We start from the raw sequence: 20,231 nt of genomic DNA on the forward strand, positions 1-20,231 counted from the left end.
GAAGTGCTGTGAAATTGGAATTTACTGACAATTTAGGAGCTTGGAAACATGTAGGAAAAAAACGCAAAAAGTATCAAGCCTCTGAGAATATAGAGAAGATTTCCAGGAACAGTCTGAAAATTTAACATTAAATTAGTACACTAGCTTCTAATCTTGTAGATGATAAGAACATAAACTTGGAAAACTTCTGGAGACTTTTTTAAATCTGTTGAATTTTACAAATTAACATTATGAACCAAAAGTTGATGAGGATTGAGAGCCAAAAAAAATGCAGCCCACCAGAATTGATATTAGACAATAATAAAATTGTCATAATTTGATGGTGGATGAATTAGTTTTACGAAGGGAGAAACGATAAACACCCGTTGATCCCCCCCCCCGTTGATTCTGAAAATACTTGTTTATGGTGTTTTCATGGAAAATCCTATTTTGGGTATTTTCATTGAAAAATAAAACACAACAAACTCCCTCCTAGATTTTGAAACAGAAATTTCTCCCCACACCCCCCTTAAATTTTTGTGAATTGACACCCCTGTTTAGATGTTGCTAGTTTCTGTGTAATATTCGGCTCTGAGCCAAAAATACCGTTTACCCTTTTAGAGAAGAGCTGTTAACTATTTGAAAGCAGAAACAGTTAAAAATAAAATTAAGGCTAATTTTAATAAAAGCGTCATGCATAGGAACCGAAGGATACTAATTAACTATATAACTTCTTGACCTAATATTCAATTACGGTCAAACCTGAATTGCTATTACATGAATTAACTTATCACTTCTGTTTCTGATATAATACTGATTTCATACAAGACGGGCCCAAGAATCTTTTGCAATGAATACCAGTCCCGGAGGATAGAATTGATATTGCAATATCGCTGCCATTTATTGCAGAAAACTAATGCAGTGCCCTTTTACTCTGTATTAGGCACATTAATCACAAGGGATAAATATTAGAAAGGCAAAAGTTCGTTCTGATACTTCAATAGAGTGCATTAATTTAGTTCTAAAAGAAGTAACTGAGCTAAAATTTTCACCTTAGCTATAGTGTCAATGACTACTTGTAAATCGTCTGAGTTCGGGTTCAATATTGTTACCACTTCGTCAATTTTTGCAATCCATGAAGAAACCTAAAGAAAAAAAATGCTTTAATGGAAGTATAAGTTTTACCTGTGTCTATACTAAAGATTATACTAAACATTAGACGACTTCATTGATTTTTAACTGTCTTTATTTATTACCTCTGATTTTGATTGCTAAGTCATCTTCTATGAATGATTCTGATTGATTTTCTGTCAATAGATCAGATTGATTACTACTACTACAACAGCTACTAACAACAACTCATTGCAGCACTAAGCCACCCGAGGGCAACACAGCTACGTATACCCCATCCCATTCCCAATCAAAGCCTCCCTCTTTCCATCCTCCCAAGAAGTTTCCATTTCTCTTAAATCTTTCCTTACTACATTCACCCATTTAATCCGGGAATGACCTTCTTTTTGTTTGACCCTAGATAGTGGGCCGACAAGAAATATCTTGGGCAATCTGTCATTCTTCATCTAGAGAACGTGTCCTAACCGTTTCAATCTTTAACATTATGAACCAAAGGCCCTAGAATCATTATCATTATAGCCCTAGAAAGTGGGACTAAATCATTTTTTTTGTAAAGGCTACTGTTTGAAATATGGGCAGTCGATTGGGTACCCAAAACAATCCATCGGTAATTTCTCTAGAAAACATCTAGCATGCCCTCCTCAATTTTTTGGAGCACCAAAGCTTCAGAACACTTCCTGAACACTGTCATCACTGTAGCTTCCAATATCCTAATCTTGGTTCACAGACTTATCTACCTTTTCTTCCAAACGTTTTTCAACTGTGAAAAAACACCCTCTGCGTTGTCTATTCTACTTTAAATATTCTCACCGCACCCACCGTACTTACCAATAATACTATCTAGGTACGTGAAACTGTCCACTTGATTGAATTTCTCATTACCCAACATCACCTCTTCACCTTCAACTATTCCTACTCTAAGTGAATTAGCCTTCTTGACTCTAGAAAGTCTTCTTGACTTTCTGTAACTCTAATCCGGTTTAACAAATTCTCAAAATTTACTGCCCGCCTCTCTTTAATTCTTTCCTTATCATTAATTGTGGTCCCATTCCTATTATTAGCTGGAACAAGTCCCCACTGACTACTCCCTCTCAATTTATTAGCATGTAAATAGAATATTTTACTATTATGCCATTTAGCGGCATCTTCCATATCCCAAGCAATTTTATCCATTGCCTACACGTCACACTGTAATACTTTCTCCAATTTTTTACTTTCCTCTTATTTTCAAATAAATCCCTAAAAAAAATCTTGCACAGGCCCCTTCTCCTCTCTATTCAACATAAAACATTTTCACCAATATTTTTAGCTGCGCTTCTAACCTTCTTCCCTAAGACGCCATCAGCGACTTCACAAACTATTTTCTTAAAATTAATCCATTCATCATCTAGGCTGTCAAATTTTTAACTCTCCAGTTTAGCCTTCAACTGTTCCTTAAAGGTTTCTCTCAAATTATCTCTCACCGTATTTACCAATAATACTATCTAGGTAAGTGAAACTTTCCACTTGATTGAATTTCTCATTACCCAACTCCACCTCTTCACCTTCAACTATTCCTACTCTTAGTGAATTAGCCTTCTTGACATCATTTTCAAGCCTATTCTTGCACCACAAAACCTCTGAAAGTTCATTCATTTTTCTAACATTTTGATCTAGGACGATTAAATCATAAGCATAGTCAGAGTATAGGATAGTTATACTTCTTCCCCATTTTATTCCGTGCTTTCTCATTATCTTTTTTGTGCTCCTTAGTTAATTCCTGATTTAATACGGTACCAGCTCCTTTCCTACCTTAGCCGCAGCGATGATATTCTCGTATATAGCACTAATCACTTTAATGTGTTTAACTGGTATACCATACAAGGACAGAACCTTCGATAAAGCTCTTCCATCAACTATGAGTAATCTAACACTTACTCATAATCTATAAAACTAAGGACTAAAGGTGTTCAATGACTTCTCAATTATTAATCCAAGAGTGAAAATTTAGTTGTCACACCTTATGCCCTTCCTAAAACCAAACTTTTCTTCTCTTAAAACTATATCTACAGCATCTCTAAGTATAAAAAAGTATTATCATACTAAGTAATTTAATTCATAGAGATATCAGGCAAATGCCTCTATAATTACCTCACTCATTCTTATCACCTTTCTTATGGAAGGTTTTAGTTAGAGTTTTTATAGAATGGCTAGGTCTTTCCCCTTTTCCAAAAATCATATTCACAATCTTCAGTTGCTTATCTCTAACCTAAAAACCCTCATATTAAAAAAAAAAAAATCATTTACCACAATATCAGCATCAGGGGCTTTATTATTTTCTAATCTTTTAAATACTGTCACTAATTCTATTTTCCAAAATAAATCTTCCTTCACATGCAAGGTTCGACAATTTTTTCATTTTACTCTATATCTTTTTCTGTAACTCAATCCCGGTTTAACAAATTTAAAATAAGACACCATCAGCGACTTCACAAACTATTTTCTTAAAATTAATCCGTACACCATCTAGGCTGTCAAATTTTTAACTCTCCAGTTTAGCCTTCAACTGTTCCTTAAAAATTTCCTTCAAATTTTCACCCTGGAATCTACCAACCTCATAATTTCCCGAAAGATTGTTACCCTTCTAAATTCCAGCTTAAAATTAACTATATACCACTGGAGAGAGATATAAACAGTAGGGCCATTCCCTATATCAACCATTTAACAAAGCCGCACCGCGATGCTGCCCTTCCTGAGGACAAACAAACAAAGAGAAATATAAGCATTAGATTATTTCATAGGTAGGCACACGTGTGGCATCAGTATTCACAGTCTGGAGAACAGGAAAAGAAATAGGAGGAATCGAGCGTCTAGAGGATAAGGAAGAATGCAACATGTTGAAAAGATAAAAAAGAAAAGGAAAATATTTGGTATAGCTGTAATAATAATGACGTTACTTTGAGAAAGGAAAGAAAAACAAAACATAAATTTATAAAGACAATCAAGGTAAAAATATGCTTTATTTGAACAAGGCCACAACCTGATGACATTTGATTAGGAAATTTGGAGCTTCGCATTGATATTTCAGCTCCAGAGTTTTATCCATTTTTTTTTTTCAAAGAGAAACTATGAGGTCGGCATGAATACGGACTCGCAGCTAAATTAAATCTAGCCGCTTCCTTTTTCTTAGGATGATTTTTTAGAAAGTAAAGCTAATTATGCCAAGACAGCTGAAACGGGAACTGAATGTTAAGAATAAAAAAAAATTAACCCCTCCCTTTCTCCAAAAAGAAAATCCTAAAAGTACACATGACTAAAATCATTTGTTTTGGCATCTGAAAATTCTTTTACTATGTCATATTAAAGCTTAATAATGAAGATACAGCAAACTATGCAAGCAAGGCCGTTGGTGGATCTACTCGAAGTCCCCTGCAATACAGGTGACGTCGTCGAGAGGGACCAAGTCGATGATTGAAGATTGTCATAGAACTCATTTTTAATGGCGGGTCATACGCTCTCCCTCTGTCTGAAAACATGCCTTGGACAAAGATTCCAAGTTTTATACCAGACTTTCACGTAACCCAAAATTGGAAATGTAATGTAAAGAATCGTGATGGTTAACTTCATGAGTCATAAATGCTTTCTAATGAGAAGTTTTAGGTAATTAGGTACTTCAAGTTTCTTGGTAGAATATTTACAGCAATAATGACAACAAGCATTACCTTATATATATAAGAAAAGCTTCTTATTGTTCTAATTAAACGAGCATAGCATTTCACGAGTCGTTCTTAAAGAATTGGGACAGAATTCAGAGTTTAACGTAAAGACCGAGGTGGTTTGGAGGAGTAGCCCCCCTCATATACGTAATAATTTTTGTTCGTTTTGAGTTTTAATGTTGCTCCTTACTTTCGGTTGAAAAAAAATTTATTTAATTTCTGATCGTTTTTAAACAATTCCGGGAAATTTGCCGACTCCTCCATGGAAAAATCCATCCTCCCCTAGGATTTATTCTTCAGGCAATTCAATACTAGTAAAAATTTACCGGGAACAATTACCATTAATATCTCCAAGCGTAAAATTTAGTCGGCAACTAAAAAAGCAAGACATAAGAAGAATTTCGCATAGGAAATCAGGCAAATTCCCCCAGTATACAAATTTTCCTTAAAAACTCCCCTACCATAAAAAATTATTCACGTGGGAAATCTTACCAGCAGATAATTCCATATCCTCTGAAAAATGTATGCATACTTCCCAATAACAAATACTATACGTAAACAATGGGCGAACTTTGTAACGTAAGACCTTTCCCTAGGGGCTGTGGGAGGGTGATGATATCCCCAAAGGCAGACTTATTCGGCCTTTCAACTATGATGAACAAAATGGCTATCTCAAAATTCTGATCGGACAATTTTGAGGTAAAAGGGGCGTAGGAGGGGCCTAGTTGTCCTCCAATTTTTGCAGTCACTTAAAAAGGACACTAGAATTTTAATTTCTTTTCGAATGAACCCTCTCACGGTATTCTAGGGCCTCCGGGTCGATTCGATCACCAATGGGGAAAAAAACAAAACCAAACAAATAAAACAAATAAACACACATGATCGTTCTTATGATCGTGATCGTTCTCATGGTAAAAAATACCAAATTCTACATTTTTTAGATAGGCACTTGAAACCCCTTCAGTAGAGTTCTCTGATACGCTGGATCTGATTGTTTGATTTTCATTAAGATTATATGACCTTTAGGGGATGTTTACCCGTTGGTAAATTTATAGCAAACAGTATAACTGGCTTTCGTATAATGTGAATATACCATTTGATGCCTTTTTTATGCTCTTTACGATTATAATAATCGCTTCAACCAGAAATTCAGATTTAAGCAATTTTTAGCTCTTAAAAATGACAAATTTTCAAAAAATTATGACAGTTCATATAACTGACTTACCAATAAAGTGAACATACCTCTTGATGCCTTTTTTCATGTTCTTTATGAATATAATAATCGCTTCAATCGCAAATTCAAATTTAAGCACTTTTTGAGCTCTTCAAAATGGCGAATTTTCAATTAGAGTATGACTTATTGCTCATTTTCCGCAAAATAATACTACGTTTTCTCAGCGCCATCTTTTCCATTGAAAAAATAATGCTACATTTTCTCAGTGCTAAAATTATTTATAACAAGGTTAGTTTAGGTTAGGCTAGGTTAAAAAGTGGGTAAATTTAAATTTCCGATAGAAGCGATTATTATATTCGTAAAGAGCATAAAAAAAGCATCAAGTGGTATATTCACTTTATACAAAAGCCAGTTATACTGTTTGCTATAAATTTACCTCTCCGTTTATAAAAAAAAAAAAAAATGCAAAGTTTTCTCAGGTTCGTAACCTTTGATACGTAAGATTAAACCTAATGAAACTTACATATTTAAAATAAGCATAAAGCTCCAATTCTTTTGATATATCTGTTAGTATGAAAATTCCGTTTTTTAGATATTCGATTACTATTGAGCCGGGTCTCCCATTACTTACAGTTCGTTACCACGAACTGTTTGATACAATTCTTTTGATATCCTTCAGTTTTGTGAAAATTCAGTAAGAATTTTACGAAAAACAGTTCTTAACAGGCATTTGGTATTTTCTTAGATAGGACTATTCCACCAGCTATTAGAAGAAAAAAGGTACTCCATCAAATTTCGAAGGACATTTTTATGGCCCAAAAACATTTTTATGGCTGAATATTTACTTAAAAATAGTTAAAAGGTCAGATAACAAAAACTCAGCCTCCCAGGGCCTTGGGGCAGTTGTTGTAACTTATGCTCTGGAGGCATATATGGTTCTTATGGAAGGGATGTTCGTATAAACATCAGAGAGATGCTCGTTTGATTGGGAATTGAAAGTCCTAATTCACTTTTTAAGAGTCAAAACAGATCCAAGGGCCACTAGCCCCCCATACCCCTTTTCCCCAAACCCATCCAATAAAAATTTTTAAATAACCATTTTTTTAATAGCCAGTTTTTATTAGGTAATAAAAATTCCGGTGTTAACACAACCCCCCAGGGCCCGGGGGAGGCGTTGTAAATTATTCCCTGAGGGCATATGTGGTTCTTATGGAAGGGATGCAGGTATAAAATTTAGAGAGCGCTTGTTTGATTTTTCAGAGTAAAAAGTGATTGGAGGTTAACTAGCCCCCCTTACGTTTTCTTTGCTCAAATGCATCAGATAAAAATTTTGTTAAAAATAGTCCAAAGGTCAGATAACAAAAACTCCAGTGTCGATGAGCCCCCAGGGCCAGGGGGCAGGCGTTGTAAGTTATACCCTGGGGGTAAATAAGGTTCTTATGGAAGGGATGCTCGTATACGCTTCAGAGAGGGCTAATTTGATTAGAAATAGAAAGTTATGGTTCAAATTTTAGGAATTAAAAGTGATCTTAGTGCAGCTGGCCCTCCACGCCCTTTCTCCTCACTTACATCCAATAAAAATTTTGAGGTAGCCATTTTGTTATAAATCGTTCAAAGATCATTTAAAAAAACTTCGGGGTCAACCCCCCCAGGGCCCTGGGGCAGGCGTTGCAAGTTATGCCCTGGAGCTAAACACGCTTTACTGAATTATATTAATATTAATATTGGATTATATTAATATTGAATTATATATTAATATTGGCGCTTTACTGAAAACGAATTATATTACAAATCTTTTGTACTTAATACTGAAATTAAAGATTAAATTACAGTAAATTTTGAACTGATGAGCTTTCAAGTATTAACATCATTATACACCAAATATGTCCAGTTCTTACAGCACTGAAAATGAAAATAAAATTACAGTGAAATAAAATCTTGAACTGATGGATCTTTCAACAATTAATATCATTATGTATCAAATATTCAGTTTGATTTTGTTTATACTTTCCAAGACTATTAAAGACATATATAGTTTTCAGTAAAGAGCCAATGACGCAGTAGGTTTTAGACTTTTACAGTGAGAGAAGAAGGCGATACCCAAACTCTTGTTTGCAGTGATTTTTGTTCGTTTTAAGCTTGATTCGCACATTCAATACAAGTTTCACTCGTTTTAAGATTTATTTATACATTTATATTAGTATCTTTTGCACGATTGTTTGCATTTATTGTTTATTTAATTTCTGTTCGTTTTGGGTTTCATTTATACTTCAATAGCAAAATATTTTTTTTTCGTTTTAAGCTTGATTTGTATATTCAATTCAAGCATTACTCGCTTTAAGATTTATTATTTTTACTAGTTGTATGTTTTTTTTTGTGTTGAAAACACAAGGAAAAAGTCTAACAAAAAGAAAAAATAACACAAATATTCCGATTGTAGACGATACAGAAAGACCCACAAAAAAGGTAGAAAAAATGAAAACAAAAAGATAATAGCCAGGAAACTGAAAAAAAATTGAATAAAACTAAAGAAACCGAACGCACAATAGTTAGTCCTTCCAATGCACAAATCTGGATTGTAACAAAATACGAAATATGATTTACCTGTCACACCAATAAAAGTAATTAAAATGAAAAAGAAATTCACGAAAAGACTATACTAACTTAAATGTGGTTATTAATTTTGTGGAGAAATAATCACCTTATGGGCATCCATTGCAGCTTTTTATTTAGGTATTAATTTTAATTGATTCACCTGTGGATTTTGCGTGACCGAAATACATGTTCTAATAATAGTTTCATTTATTATAATATTGTCCCAAGTTGAATCTGCCAATTTGTGAATTTTTTTTTTTTTACGACTAACCTTTGTTTTTGGTAGAACCCCTAGTGTTAGATATAACTGAAGCGTTTTCAAGCTGTAAAAAACGATTTAGATGGTTTAAAACATGCTCAGTAGAAGCAGAATCAACAGTATTGAAAAGGTTTTTTAATTTTGAAACTTTATGTAGTGCTAAATAAATTGATACCAATCAATTTAAAATTGACTACAAGAACAAAGAATGACAAATCTTTTCTCGTCTTTTCACTAATCTTGGACCCATTTCATTGCTGGAATTCTTTTTTCTTTTTTGTCATGATTCGTCAGTTTTCGGCTTCAAATCTTTAATTCGTTAAATGTTTTTTACTGCCTTTAATAAAATCCTGAAAATTTTAACCTCGTACGGAAGACCCATAAACTGAATATCACAAGTCCATCTTGCTCTGCTTGAAAACATAAAAACAATTAAATTAAACAGATAGAGTGACAAGACAATGGCTAAGTTTAATTATTTTCCTTAAAAAAAAGTAGGCTGGTTTCAAGTTTCAAATATTTCAGTTCCAAATATTTGAAAGGAAAGATAAAAGGGGAAGAAGGCTAAATAAGAGTGAGAAATAAAGACAAACAAATCAAACCATAGCTTCCCAGTTTCCAACTTCTTTTAAAATTTCACTATCCTTCTTTTGAATAAATGAAAGTGTATCAGTGTCAGCAGACTTAACTTGTTTGAAATCAAAGATCTTCTCACTTCCAGGCAAGTATTCGAGAACATGTTTTGTAACCATCCATAGATTATTATAAGGCAGACACACAGCTGGAATCTAAAAAGGATATATTTTCAACTACTGCCAAGTAGTATTACGTAGGAAATAGAATCAGCATCATTCACACCGACAAGAAGAGAGGCAGCAGGTAGCTAGGCGCAAGAAAAAATTCACATTTAAAAAGAAAGGTAAATGGGTGCCATGTTTCAGTAGCAGGAGGGCAAAACCAACACAACGCACTATGTTATACATCTTAATAGCATATAGCTGTAAAAAGTTTTGCTACACTTTCTTAGTTCTATATTTGTGCATATTTCTGTTCTCTAGTGTTATACTTTTGTTTACAACCCTTCCTCATATCCCTTTTTTCTCCTTATGACCCTCATCTGAATATCTTTTTTTCAGATAAGTATTAACAACTTTGGATTCAGGCTAAATGTTTTCTTTGCGAAGGTGGTAAGTACTTATCAGACGACACAAATACTTTCCTCGTATTTGATGCCAATTCTAATTTCATGTTTAGTGCCTCATATGTGTTTTTTTTTTCTTCTTATGTTGTAATATCAGTGCTGGAAGTTTGCTTATAATGTGAGCTGTTTTTTTTTTTTTTTCGCGTGTTTAGTTGTCGTGTTTTTTGTGTGTGTGTGTTGTTTTTTTAAACATTTTTCTTTTGTTTGTTTTTTTGGTTCTTTTCTCTTTTTTCCGTTGAAAAAGGCTCGCGGACGTGGGGCCGAATTATTGGGAATATTTTAATAAAAGTGTTGTTTTGTTTTTATTTTCTCTTCACTGCTTTTCTGAAATTAAAACCCGTTTTTTCTTGCTCTTAATTTTTCGTAAATAGAAAAGCAGTGTGGTCTAAAAAAAACAGTTATGCTCATTTTTTGCTCATTTAGCTCATTTATGCTCATTTGTAGAAGAGGTATGTTGAGCCTCCATTTTTTTTTTTTTTTTTTGATTGCATTGACAAGCCTTCTCACGGAACAGATTTTTCAAAAAAGCCAAGCCTCTCCCAGCCCAGATACCACCCTCCTCCAGCCGTTTCCCAGCCTGTTCCTACCTTGTCACCTGTTAACTGACGTACCTCCAGATATGAAAAAAAAACCTTTGTCCCCTACATTACAGATAAAATAAACGATACATCCAGCAAGTTTCCTTTTTTTATTATTTGGTAGAGGCACTGAGCATGTTTTGGACTCGTCTACTTTTTTCCGCTCTTTTTTCTTATTGTCCCTTTTATTTTTTTTGGTTTTATTTACTTTTTTTTGTTTTATTGAATTTTACCTATTTTTATTTTTTACCATGTTATTACTAATCACTGTTTGAATAATGCATAATGTAAGTATTTTCATTCTGAATTTTGTTTTGATTTTAGAATTTTTTTTACCGGTCTGTTTTTTTGTTTCTTGTTATGTATAATGTTTGTTCTGTTTTTATTTATTGACCCCAAAATTCAAAACAGGCCTTGGGGGCTTGTGATAGCAATTCTTTGAAATATGTATCTTTTTTATCTATACTACCAACCAAAAAAAAATTAAATTAAGGGGAAAAGGAACTGGGATACGGAAGAGAAATTGGAGAAAAAAGGAGAAAAGGGCCAAAAAAGTGGAAAGAAACAGAGATTGAAAAGCAGAACAAAAAAAGAGAAGAAAATTGAAAAACAGTCAAAAACACAAAACTAAGAAACTGAACGAAATCTGACAACAAAATAAAAGCACTCAAAAGAATTGAAGAAAAATCAACAGAAAACATTGCATGAAAATTTTCAGAGACAGAATTTAAAAGTGAGACAGAACGCTCAGTAGCCAAAAACGTTCTCCGAAATTTTTTATGTTACAACCACGTAAAATTCAGTTTTTTACCTCACAGCTCCCTTACATAAAATAATAGTTCGAAACAAAGATTTGTTTCATCTGAACAATTTAATTTTCACGTGAGCTACTGACTGATTCCTGCTTCTTCATTTTCCTAAAACTTATTAATGAGTAAACAAAATACTCCTCCTACAAATAACTTTATGACTAATTACTGCCCCTTGCATATGGGATCACAAACCACCTGGGAGTCAAAACAACCAGTTTGACAAACAATGCCTAAGAGTGACTATCGATAGCAGCTTACATGAGAATATAACGTAGCTATAGACAACCAGTGGCGTTCTAATCTTACAAAAAGTCAAGTTAGCCACTATACATAATTTTGAATCCACGATTTAATATAAAGAAAAGCAGGGTTCATGCGTGTTTAAGATAATTCATCCTAAAAACTGTGATAATAAACTTCTAAGTGAAGCTTCTAAGAATATTCTAAGTGAAGAGATTAATGGGTCCATTTATATGTCATTTTCACATTTTTGTACATATGTACATATGAAGGAAGTTCTTCCAAGCCCAGTCCTTAGAAAATAGTTTCTTCCGAGTTTCTTCACATTTTTGGATAGCTTGACTCTTTTCTGAGGTCTCAACAAACCTCATTGCCGAGTTTTCCCGATTCAAACTGATAACCACATCACAACTAATAAGTCCAACTTAGTTTATGAAGAGTTACTATTTTTGCAATAGATTGACATTCATAAAATTCGAAGTGTTCTACAGGGGCTGATAGAGAATCTACTTTCAGCTAAATGGCATAATTGCAAGGTCTAAAAGTTCTTGAAGCAGCGCAGAGGACTTTGAACGACCATGATTAGGAGTTGCCACCTGTTGGTAGATACTCCTCTTTCGAAGGCTTGAAAAGTGCACTATGAGTGTTTAGTGATGCACTTGGTGATGCAAACTCAGTGATGCGCTTGGTAAACAAAATGTATAATGGTTGTATCCTCTCTGAGGGCAATTTTAATTAACTATATACTCATGAATGTTTTTTAGTATGATCAATTCCATAGCCATTCTTATGAAAGCAATACAGGCGATGGGCTCGAAACAATACCAACAAGCTGTATAAATACAACTTCTCCAATAAAGGAGAAAGTAGAGTAGAAGTACTCACTTTTTTTCTAACATCCCAAAGCTGAGTTGTCAATTTCTTATCCATAATGCCTCCCAAATGAAAAGAAACAGTATAAAGACATAAAATTTTCATTAGTTCTTCTCCATCGAGTCCTGGATCTTGGTAATTACCATTTTCCACACTAGATAATCTTCCTTTGACGTTTGTTATGATCTCAGATACAACCACTTTGGACTGGAAGGAATTACTAATCACAACCTAAAAAAGAATGGTTAAAACAAGTTAGATTCTCGCTAAAGGATTCGAACTACATAGTAATAACGGTTACATTAGGATATGCTACAAACTTTTCACGATTTACAACGAGAATTTTTTACTATTAAAAACAGGCCGTTTAGTTTCTTCACTACAAATAAATTTTACCTATTTCTGAAAATTCTTCGTTTGTACTTGGCGTCTTTTGACGAATTATCATAGTATCGTTTTCCTAATGGCGATTGGCTATGGACCCAGTAATAGAACAGACAAATAATTTAGTAAAGATGCGATATCGCGCTTTCAAACTACACAACCCAAAATCAACCCGATCTTTTCTCCCTTAGTTCTATGACTATCTACCTTAGTTCTGCCCTAGAAATGGTGTATGGCCGGATTGATGATAGACTTCTCAACAAGTGGAAATCATATCATTTTTATTCAATCCTAAAAAGGGCTTATGAAAAATTTATCTCTCACCTAAATTATCTGTCTTGGCTTTTTCCACAATTAGCCACGGCTTGATGTCCCCAACTACTTTATTTTAATTATTTTCGACTCGACTAGATAGACTCGACCAGTCAGACTAGACTGACAATTTTGACAATGTTTTTCGTCTGCAAAATTTAAGTATGAGCAATCTGTCAGAGGTCTGCAGGTATAAGCAGCAATAATTTTTACAAGCTCTAACAAATTTTTCAGCCAAGACATTCGTTTTCTTCCTTTTCCGGTTAAATCGGCAAACATTCAAAGCAAAAAAAAATTTCCTTTATGGACAATCCGATCATGCAAACCGTTCAGAAGTCAAATCAAATCAAGTCAAATCAAGTCAGATTAAATGAAATAAACTGAACAGCTTATGTTGAAACTAAAATCAATCTTGTTAAAAAAAAAACTTTTAATAATAAGTACGGCTAGGTTAACCTTCTAAAGTTCCTTGCCGACTCTTGGTTCAGATATCAACTATTTGGTGGAAAAGTTCGATTCGATTCAGACTTAAAACCACTAGCGAAGAAAAAAGATTCAACTCGGAGTTTAAAAAAAAAATAATTTGTCCTAATTCTAACCTCAAAATTCGCCACATATATAACTAATACTAACGAGTCAGTGACTTTCTAAAATGTTAGTAAGTATTCTTGATGTTTTCACAATTTTTTAATAACTAAAGAAAAAATTTGAAATATTCTTAACTTTTGAATAGTTTGGTAAGGAGTTTGAATTCTTTCTTTCGGGGAAAGGGTTTTTGCAATGTCTAAACTTTAGCATTGCCCAGATCTTAAGTAAGATGCTGCCTTTTCACAAGGATCTCTCATAAACACATTTACACTTCAGATGTCAAAACAGCCAAAATTAAGTGTTAAAATGCCCGTCCGGCAGATAAGGATTTAGATTCGGACATAGTCTTTTTGTCTTTCTTCTTCTTTTTGTTAAAAAACTTAATCTGGGTTTATTTTAAACTCAAGAGTCCCAAGCTCAGACAGGAGTAAAAATCTACAATGAGCCTAAATTGGCCATCCATGGTAAAACAGTGGCGGTAATAGGAACCGTGAAATACTAAACCGGAAGTTTAGTGTTTCAAAAATACAAAATTTAGTTTGACAAAATTACAAAATTGTGTTTTCTCCAAAAAGAATAATCAGGGAAGCGTGCTTATTTCTTGTTGTTGTTTGCCTTTTTCTTGGTGGTGGTACGAAACCAGTGGTCATAAAACAACAGGGCTGGAATCATTCAAGCCAAACTCAATGTTTTAATGATTTTTTAAGCCTGAAAATGATGCCGTATCACAGCAAAGCACGATTTTTTGCTATAAAAGACCGACAAGGGCCCAAACAATATCAACCAAAGATTATGAGACAGTCGGTTGGTCTAGGACTATCGAACAGGTATTCAAATAGGCTCATATTTTCATAAGTCCTGCTCCCGCATGGTGGCTTATTTCTAAAACATGTATTTAGGCCACCCAAAACGAAGAGTTATTATAGATCATTTATGCAGTTGTAGTTACAGTGGTAAAACAATACTTAGTTGCACACCAGCTATTTGTCTGTCAGTGGATCTTTCCGTGGGCGAGGGCAATGTATTACACGGTGAGTATGGAGATCTAGAAGCAAAATACAAAATAAAAATTATGATCATATGTTTTCCAACTGTGCTTTGATTTTCACTCAGTAGGTATTTAAGGGTTTTAGTAGTCACTAATGACCAGTATGAGGCAACCACTGCCAAATTGCGAAACTGGAAAATAAAACTGCATTTTGTGCTTCTATTTTAATTTTTTCTACAAAAATCTTTGGACCAACTCCAAGGGAAGAGATTCGCCATCTCAATATTCCCCCTCTCCGGAGCTGGTATGAGTATAAATACGGTAAAATGCAGCCTGTCATAATAAAAAAAAAATTGGATGCCCAAATAGTATGTTGAACTCCAAATCAGCCACCAAAGATGTACGATCGTGAAGATCGTACTTGGTTTTCAGTTTGTATAGTGACTTTAAAAATCCGTAAAATGCAACTTTACTAAATATTCAATCATGAGAACCACATCATCCAATCATTTAGGAGCATAAAGATACGGGAAAAAATGGTCAAACCCCAGAGAACTTGCAACAGAATTTTTTTTTTTGCATCAAAATGTTTAGAAAAATCAGCTGAATCACACACAAAAAATCCACCAAAATCCCTCTTGCACAAGTGCCCCAAATTTGCCCTTGAAGGGGAAATGAGGGGAAAAGCCGGTTTTTGTGTTGATACATACTTTATAGTTTAAATAGTCGTTTCATATCAAATCAAGCGCGCTGACCCCAATCTGATATCAGGTTTCTATTTTTTGGCACCCCTATGCCCATTTCCACCCTAAAGGGACGGAGAGGGGGGGTTAAAACTTGAAATTAAGAGGCTGTCATATTTTTTTATCATTTCCTATGAAGTAAATTGTGGCGAACTCGAAAATAAAGTTAAAAACTTGACTTTACGTAGTAAAGTACCTTATCTTACCTATAACAGTTATGAAAATTGACCTATATGAACTAGTTATTTTGATCATTTCTGGTCGATTCACCATTTCCTAACAGCCTAAGAATGGCGCCTTAGAATATGAGTCTTAAACAATTTAATTTCAAACCAGTGTTCTAGAATCCCCTCCCCCTCCACTTTGCAGTTCCATTCTTTAATTTATCTGACCACTGGAGCCATCTACCACAGTACTTGCCTCCACCAAAGAAACGGAAGGGATCTGGTGGACATAGAAAAGATAATTTAATTCGTTGATTCCCTAAAACCTTTCAGGCAGGATTCATAGCTGTTGGACATGGTTACAGGTGTCCACGCTTTATCATCTTTAAACGTAGACGATGCCAAATCTGTGGGCGAAAAGGTTTTGAAGGAAATTGAAGCAAAAAAATTGACAAATATGTTTTCAGGAGAAAAAAGAAAGCTGCAACTATGGCAGAGAAGTAATTTGTGATGACAATACAGCGAGAGAGAAATCGTCGAACCAGCTCTAACCTTCCAACGTCTAGCCGCAGTGGTTCTGACTTAAGCGAAGGTATGTCATTCGAGCTCTTTGCTTTTCTACAATCGCTCTTTAGTTCGTTCGAGGTGATGATGACAGCCGACAAAGCCTCTCTAACAAATTCATGGATGAAAATTGAGGGGATCGATGGTCAAGTGGCATTGCCAATCTCCAAAAGAGTTTTGACGGTGACTGGCTATTCCACAAAATACCGTGGACAGCCAGATCCACATACTCTAAGGTGTGAAAATCTTACGTTGAATATGTCAAAAGACATTCGGCAAGGCAGTGGTGGCTTTTTACTCTTACACTAATACAGCAATGCTGAAAAATTGCACAGAGCCGAAGAGAAGCAAAGGAAAGTCGTGTCCAACGATTGAATTTTCTCCTAATATGAAGATCTTCAAAAGTAAGGAATTTTTGAGAAGTCCCAAAGATAAACAACGCTTCATCGACCCACTAACTGAGAGGCTGGTGAGCTCAGGATGTCCAGTTCTACATGCTCAGGATGATGCTGATGTCTAAGTTGTACAAACTACGGTCAGTTGGGCTAAAACTTTGTCGACCACTTTCATAAAGAATGATACCGACCATATGTTCTTCTGCTGTACCAAGCCAACATCTATTATCCGTCCATGCATCATTCCTCTGGCAGTAGAACGAAGGTCGAGAGTCATAGAGCTACCATAGTGATAAAACCTACAGTTTTCACAGTGTTTGTTTAAATGGCACGGGTAAACGGCGGGAGTAAGTGTGCCTCTCTTATTGGACCAATATTTATTTGTTATCCGTTGATTTTTGAATTAAAATGGGACAGTTGTGGGCATCAAGTCATGGCTAATTGTAGAATAAACCAAGACAGATAGTCCAATTGAGTGAGAGACGATTCTGGCATTAATCCCCCCCCCGCCTTATTAGGACTGTATAAAAATTTAGAATTAAGTGTGTAACTGCTGTGATTCTTCTTTTACTTTTCCTAGGTCGGCAAATATCAAAAGACTCAATATCGACTCAATAAGGCTCAAAATCGTCAGACTCAGCATATCAAAGAAGTCTACTAGAAAGGTTTTAATTTCTCTCACAACAAAGTAAAATTTTGTAATTCTGGACAGAGCAAAGATCACGGATGTGTTTTGTTTTTAGGAATGATCGTGTTAGAACTAATGGCCCAAGGAATATCGAGATAGGGCTCATTCGAAAGAAAATGGAAAGTTTTTGTGCCATTTTTAAGGGACAAAAAGACTGGAGGGTAACTAGCCCCCTTCCACACCTCTTTTTCTTCAAAGCCATCCGATCAATACTTTGAGATAACCACTAGATTCAGTATATTTAAAAGTTTCAATAACAATGCCTCTGGGGATGACATGGTTTCCCAGAGCCCCCGAGGAAAGGGCTGTAAGTAATGATAAAACAAAATGAAAATGCCGTGCATAATCACAAGACGGCTCTTGTCTTTCCACTTCAGAGGCCTCTGAACTTTGGTGAGCTCAGACAATATTCGTGTTTTTTTTTTTCGAGAATCACAATTTCTGTTTATTTTGTATTAACCACATTTTTACAATAAATTCTTGGAGGAGAGGGGGTAGGGGATGGTAAAGTTTCACGAAAAAAAACAGCCAGGAAATAACGGTCCGTGTGATTTGCCACTCGATGCTATATCTGAATATAATAATCATTTTTGCCACCAAGATCGTCAAATGTGTCTGACAAAAAATTCATTCTCTGACGAAATAAATAAAAATCGTTGCTTAAATAAATCCTTTTTTAGGTGCCTAGAGTAAGCAAACTAATTTCCGGACAAATTATTTTTTAACATTTTAAAAAAAGCAGTTAGAGCTAGTGAATGAAACTTTCATTTTCTCAGGAATTGATATCTGAGCTAATTTCAAAAGTTCACCTGGCTTTAGTTCTTTCTTTAAAATGTGGCAGAAACTTTGTCTGATATTTATTGATTAAATAAGAGACACAGTACGTTTAGGATTTTGTTTTGCTGTGTTGATAAACTAGGCCTGCTCTTAGCAACTTTCAGATTCCCTACCCCCCCCCCCTGTCCCAGTATAAATGTCTGATACAGGATTGCCTCAGTACAAGGACATTACTTCATAGATGATTAAAATTTTTATGTTGAAATTCTCAAAGATAGTAGTGATAATATACACTTCGGGGCTCCTGTCTATGTGAGAAAGTTTTACATGTATCCTACGACATTTTCAGAGAAGTAGGAATACAAACTATTTAATGCCCTACCTTGACTGAAATTCATGTTGATATTTTTAGTTTTATCGCCTCTGTTAAATTTTTTATTATGTATATTTAAAAAATCGAAAATGAACGAAAATTAATTTTTCTTAAACAATATTTTTCTGATTTAATAAAGATTGAAATTTAAACTAGAAACAAAATGATTTCTTCGCAGTTTATACAACATAAATCTGCAGTACTACCTCAAATCAACTGACTCCAGATGTTTCTTTATATTTGTAGAATTCTAAAAAAAACTAGCACTTTACTGACAACTGTGCTTGCTTGAGTTTTTTACTCAGCTTTTGTATAGTAGGAGCTACCGATATCACAGCTGGTGAAAGGCATTGAGAGCCTTATGAATTAGTCTTTTGTTTTCTGCAGGCTAATCAAGGACTTCTACAATTAAGAGAACATTCTGTTTTTTGGTGTTTTATTTTGTGTTTTCAGTAAAGCAGCAAGTTTTCAGAATTTTACTATTACAGATAAATATGTTGAGTCAGTTTACTTGAGCTCGCTTTGTAGATATATTTTCCAAAAAGTGTAAAAAAAAAAATTCCAGCATTACAGACAAAATAGAGTATACTCATAGAAAGAGATTGTAATAGCACATAATGAATCTTGCAGACAAAACAAACTATTTCCTTTACTGATATCACAATAAACATAACAGTAAGACTTGAATGTTTTACAAAACATACCCTTACATTAGAACGGACATTAATTCATGCATGAATATATTTAGATCTCTTTAAACTTATTCTTGATTTCGAGCCAAGTCAGTAAACATCTAATCATATCAAACCTCAAATAATTTGCCTGTCAAGAGGTCCCTCTTCAATGAAGCGATGACTCTTACAAGCCTCTGATGTTCTTCAATTGAGACTCCAAACCTTTCTGGATCGTGGATAGAAGTTTTTAAGGCCTTTTCAAAAGCGCTAAACCCTTCCTGTAGAAACTCATTTTTTTGGAAGGCTATGCTCAAAACCAACAGATTCCTGAGAAGTTCACTCAGAATTTCGAAAACTGGCTGAAATGAAAAAAAATAATGAACATTTATATATATATATATATATATATATATATATATATATATATATATATATATATATATATATATATATATATATATATATTATATATTTATCTTAATACGGATTACTTTTCCCATGGAAAAGTATATATTGCATGCTCAAGAGTCGGTAAACCGGACAATCTATTTATATGCACAGACAATGGAACAGCGAAGGATGTTGTATATCCACAAGTTTTACGCAGTTAAAAATTAGCACATATTCGTTCTATACACATGTGAGAATCCATATATAGAAGCCTGCCGCGTGCCACTAGATGGGGCCAGACAGCGAAGCCGCCTGGTCCCAGCTAGTATATATATACTTTCTTTGTAAGTGAGCAAATTTTTCTTTGTAAAATTCTCCAAAATAATACGACCTGTTTATTTCGCAATTAATATTCAAGTGATTCCATGTGATTTTTCATTGCCAGGTGATTTTTTGTGGTTAGTGTTCTTTTTTGAAAAATAGCGATTTTTATGATAGAGCGCATAAACTCAAGCGAATTAGATTATTCATGGAGCTAATTATAGCAAAACGGATATTTCGGTGAAAACTTTACCGAAAGCCAAAAAAACTAAACTATCCTTTGCTTTGTCTCTGAGACCATGCTTGACCGAAAATGTGCTCCTCAAACTTGAC

At 34.4% G+C, this 20,231-nt stretch overlaps 1 protein-coding gene across 5 annotated transcripts in view; it reads right to left on the reverse strand.

Annotated features, from left to right (window-relative positions):
- LOC136037977 (WASH complex subunit 4-like) overlaps positions 1-20,231 on the reverse strand; it is a 117,835-nt gene that overhangs the window by 80,946 nt on the left and 16,658 nt on the right. For all 5 annotated transcript variants that reach the window (XM_065720871.1, XM_065720874.1, XM_065720872.1 and 2 more), the window contains 4 exons: positions 19,322-19,546; positions 12,550-12,768; positions 9,436-9,621; positions 1,032-1,124 (listed from right to left, as the gene is read on the reverse strand). In XM_065720871.1, coding sequence (XP_065576943.1) covers positions 1,032-1,124; positions 9,436-9,621; positions 12,550-12,768; positions 19,322-19,546 — 723 coding nt within the window. The remainder of the gene's footprint in view (positions 1-1,031; positions 1,125-9,435; positions 9,622-12,549; positions 12,769-19,321; positions 19,547-20,231) is intronic.

Source organism: Artemia franciscana, chromosome 17, assembly GCF_032884065.1.
Source record: "Artemia franciscana chromosome 17, ASM3288406v1, whole genome shotgun sequence".
NCBI classification, from domain to species: Eukaryota; Metazoa; Arthropoda; class Branchiopoda; order Anostraca; family Artemiidae; genus Artemia; species Artemia franciscana.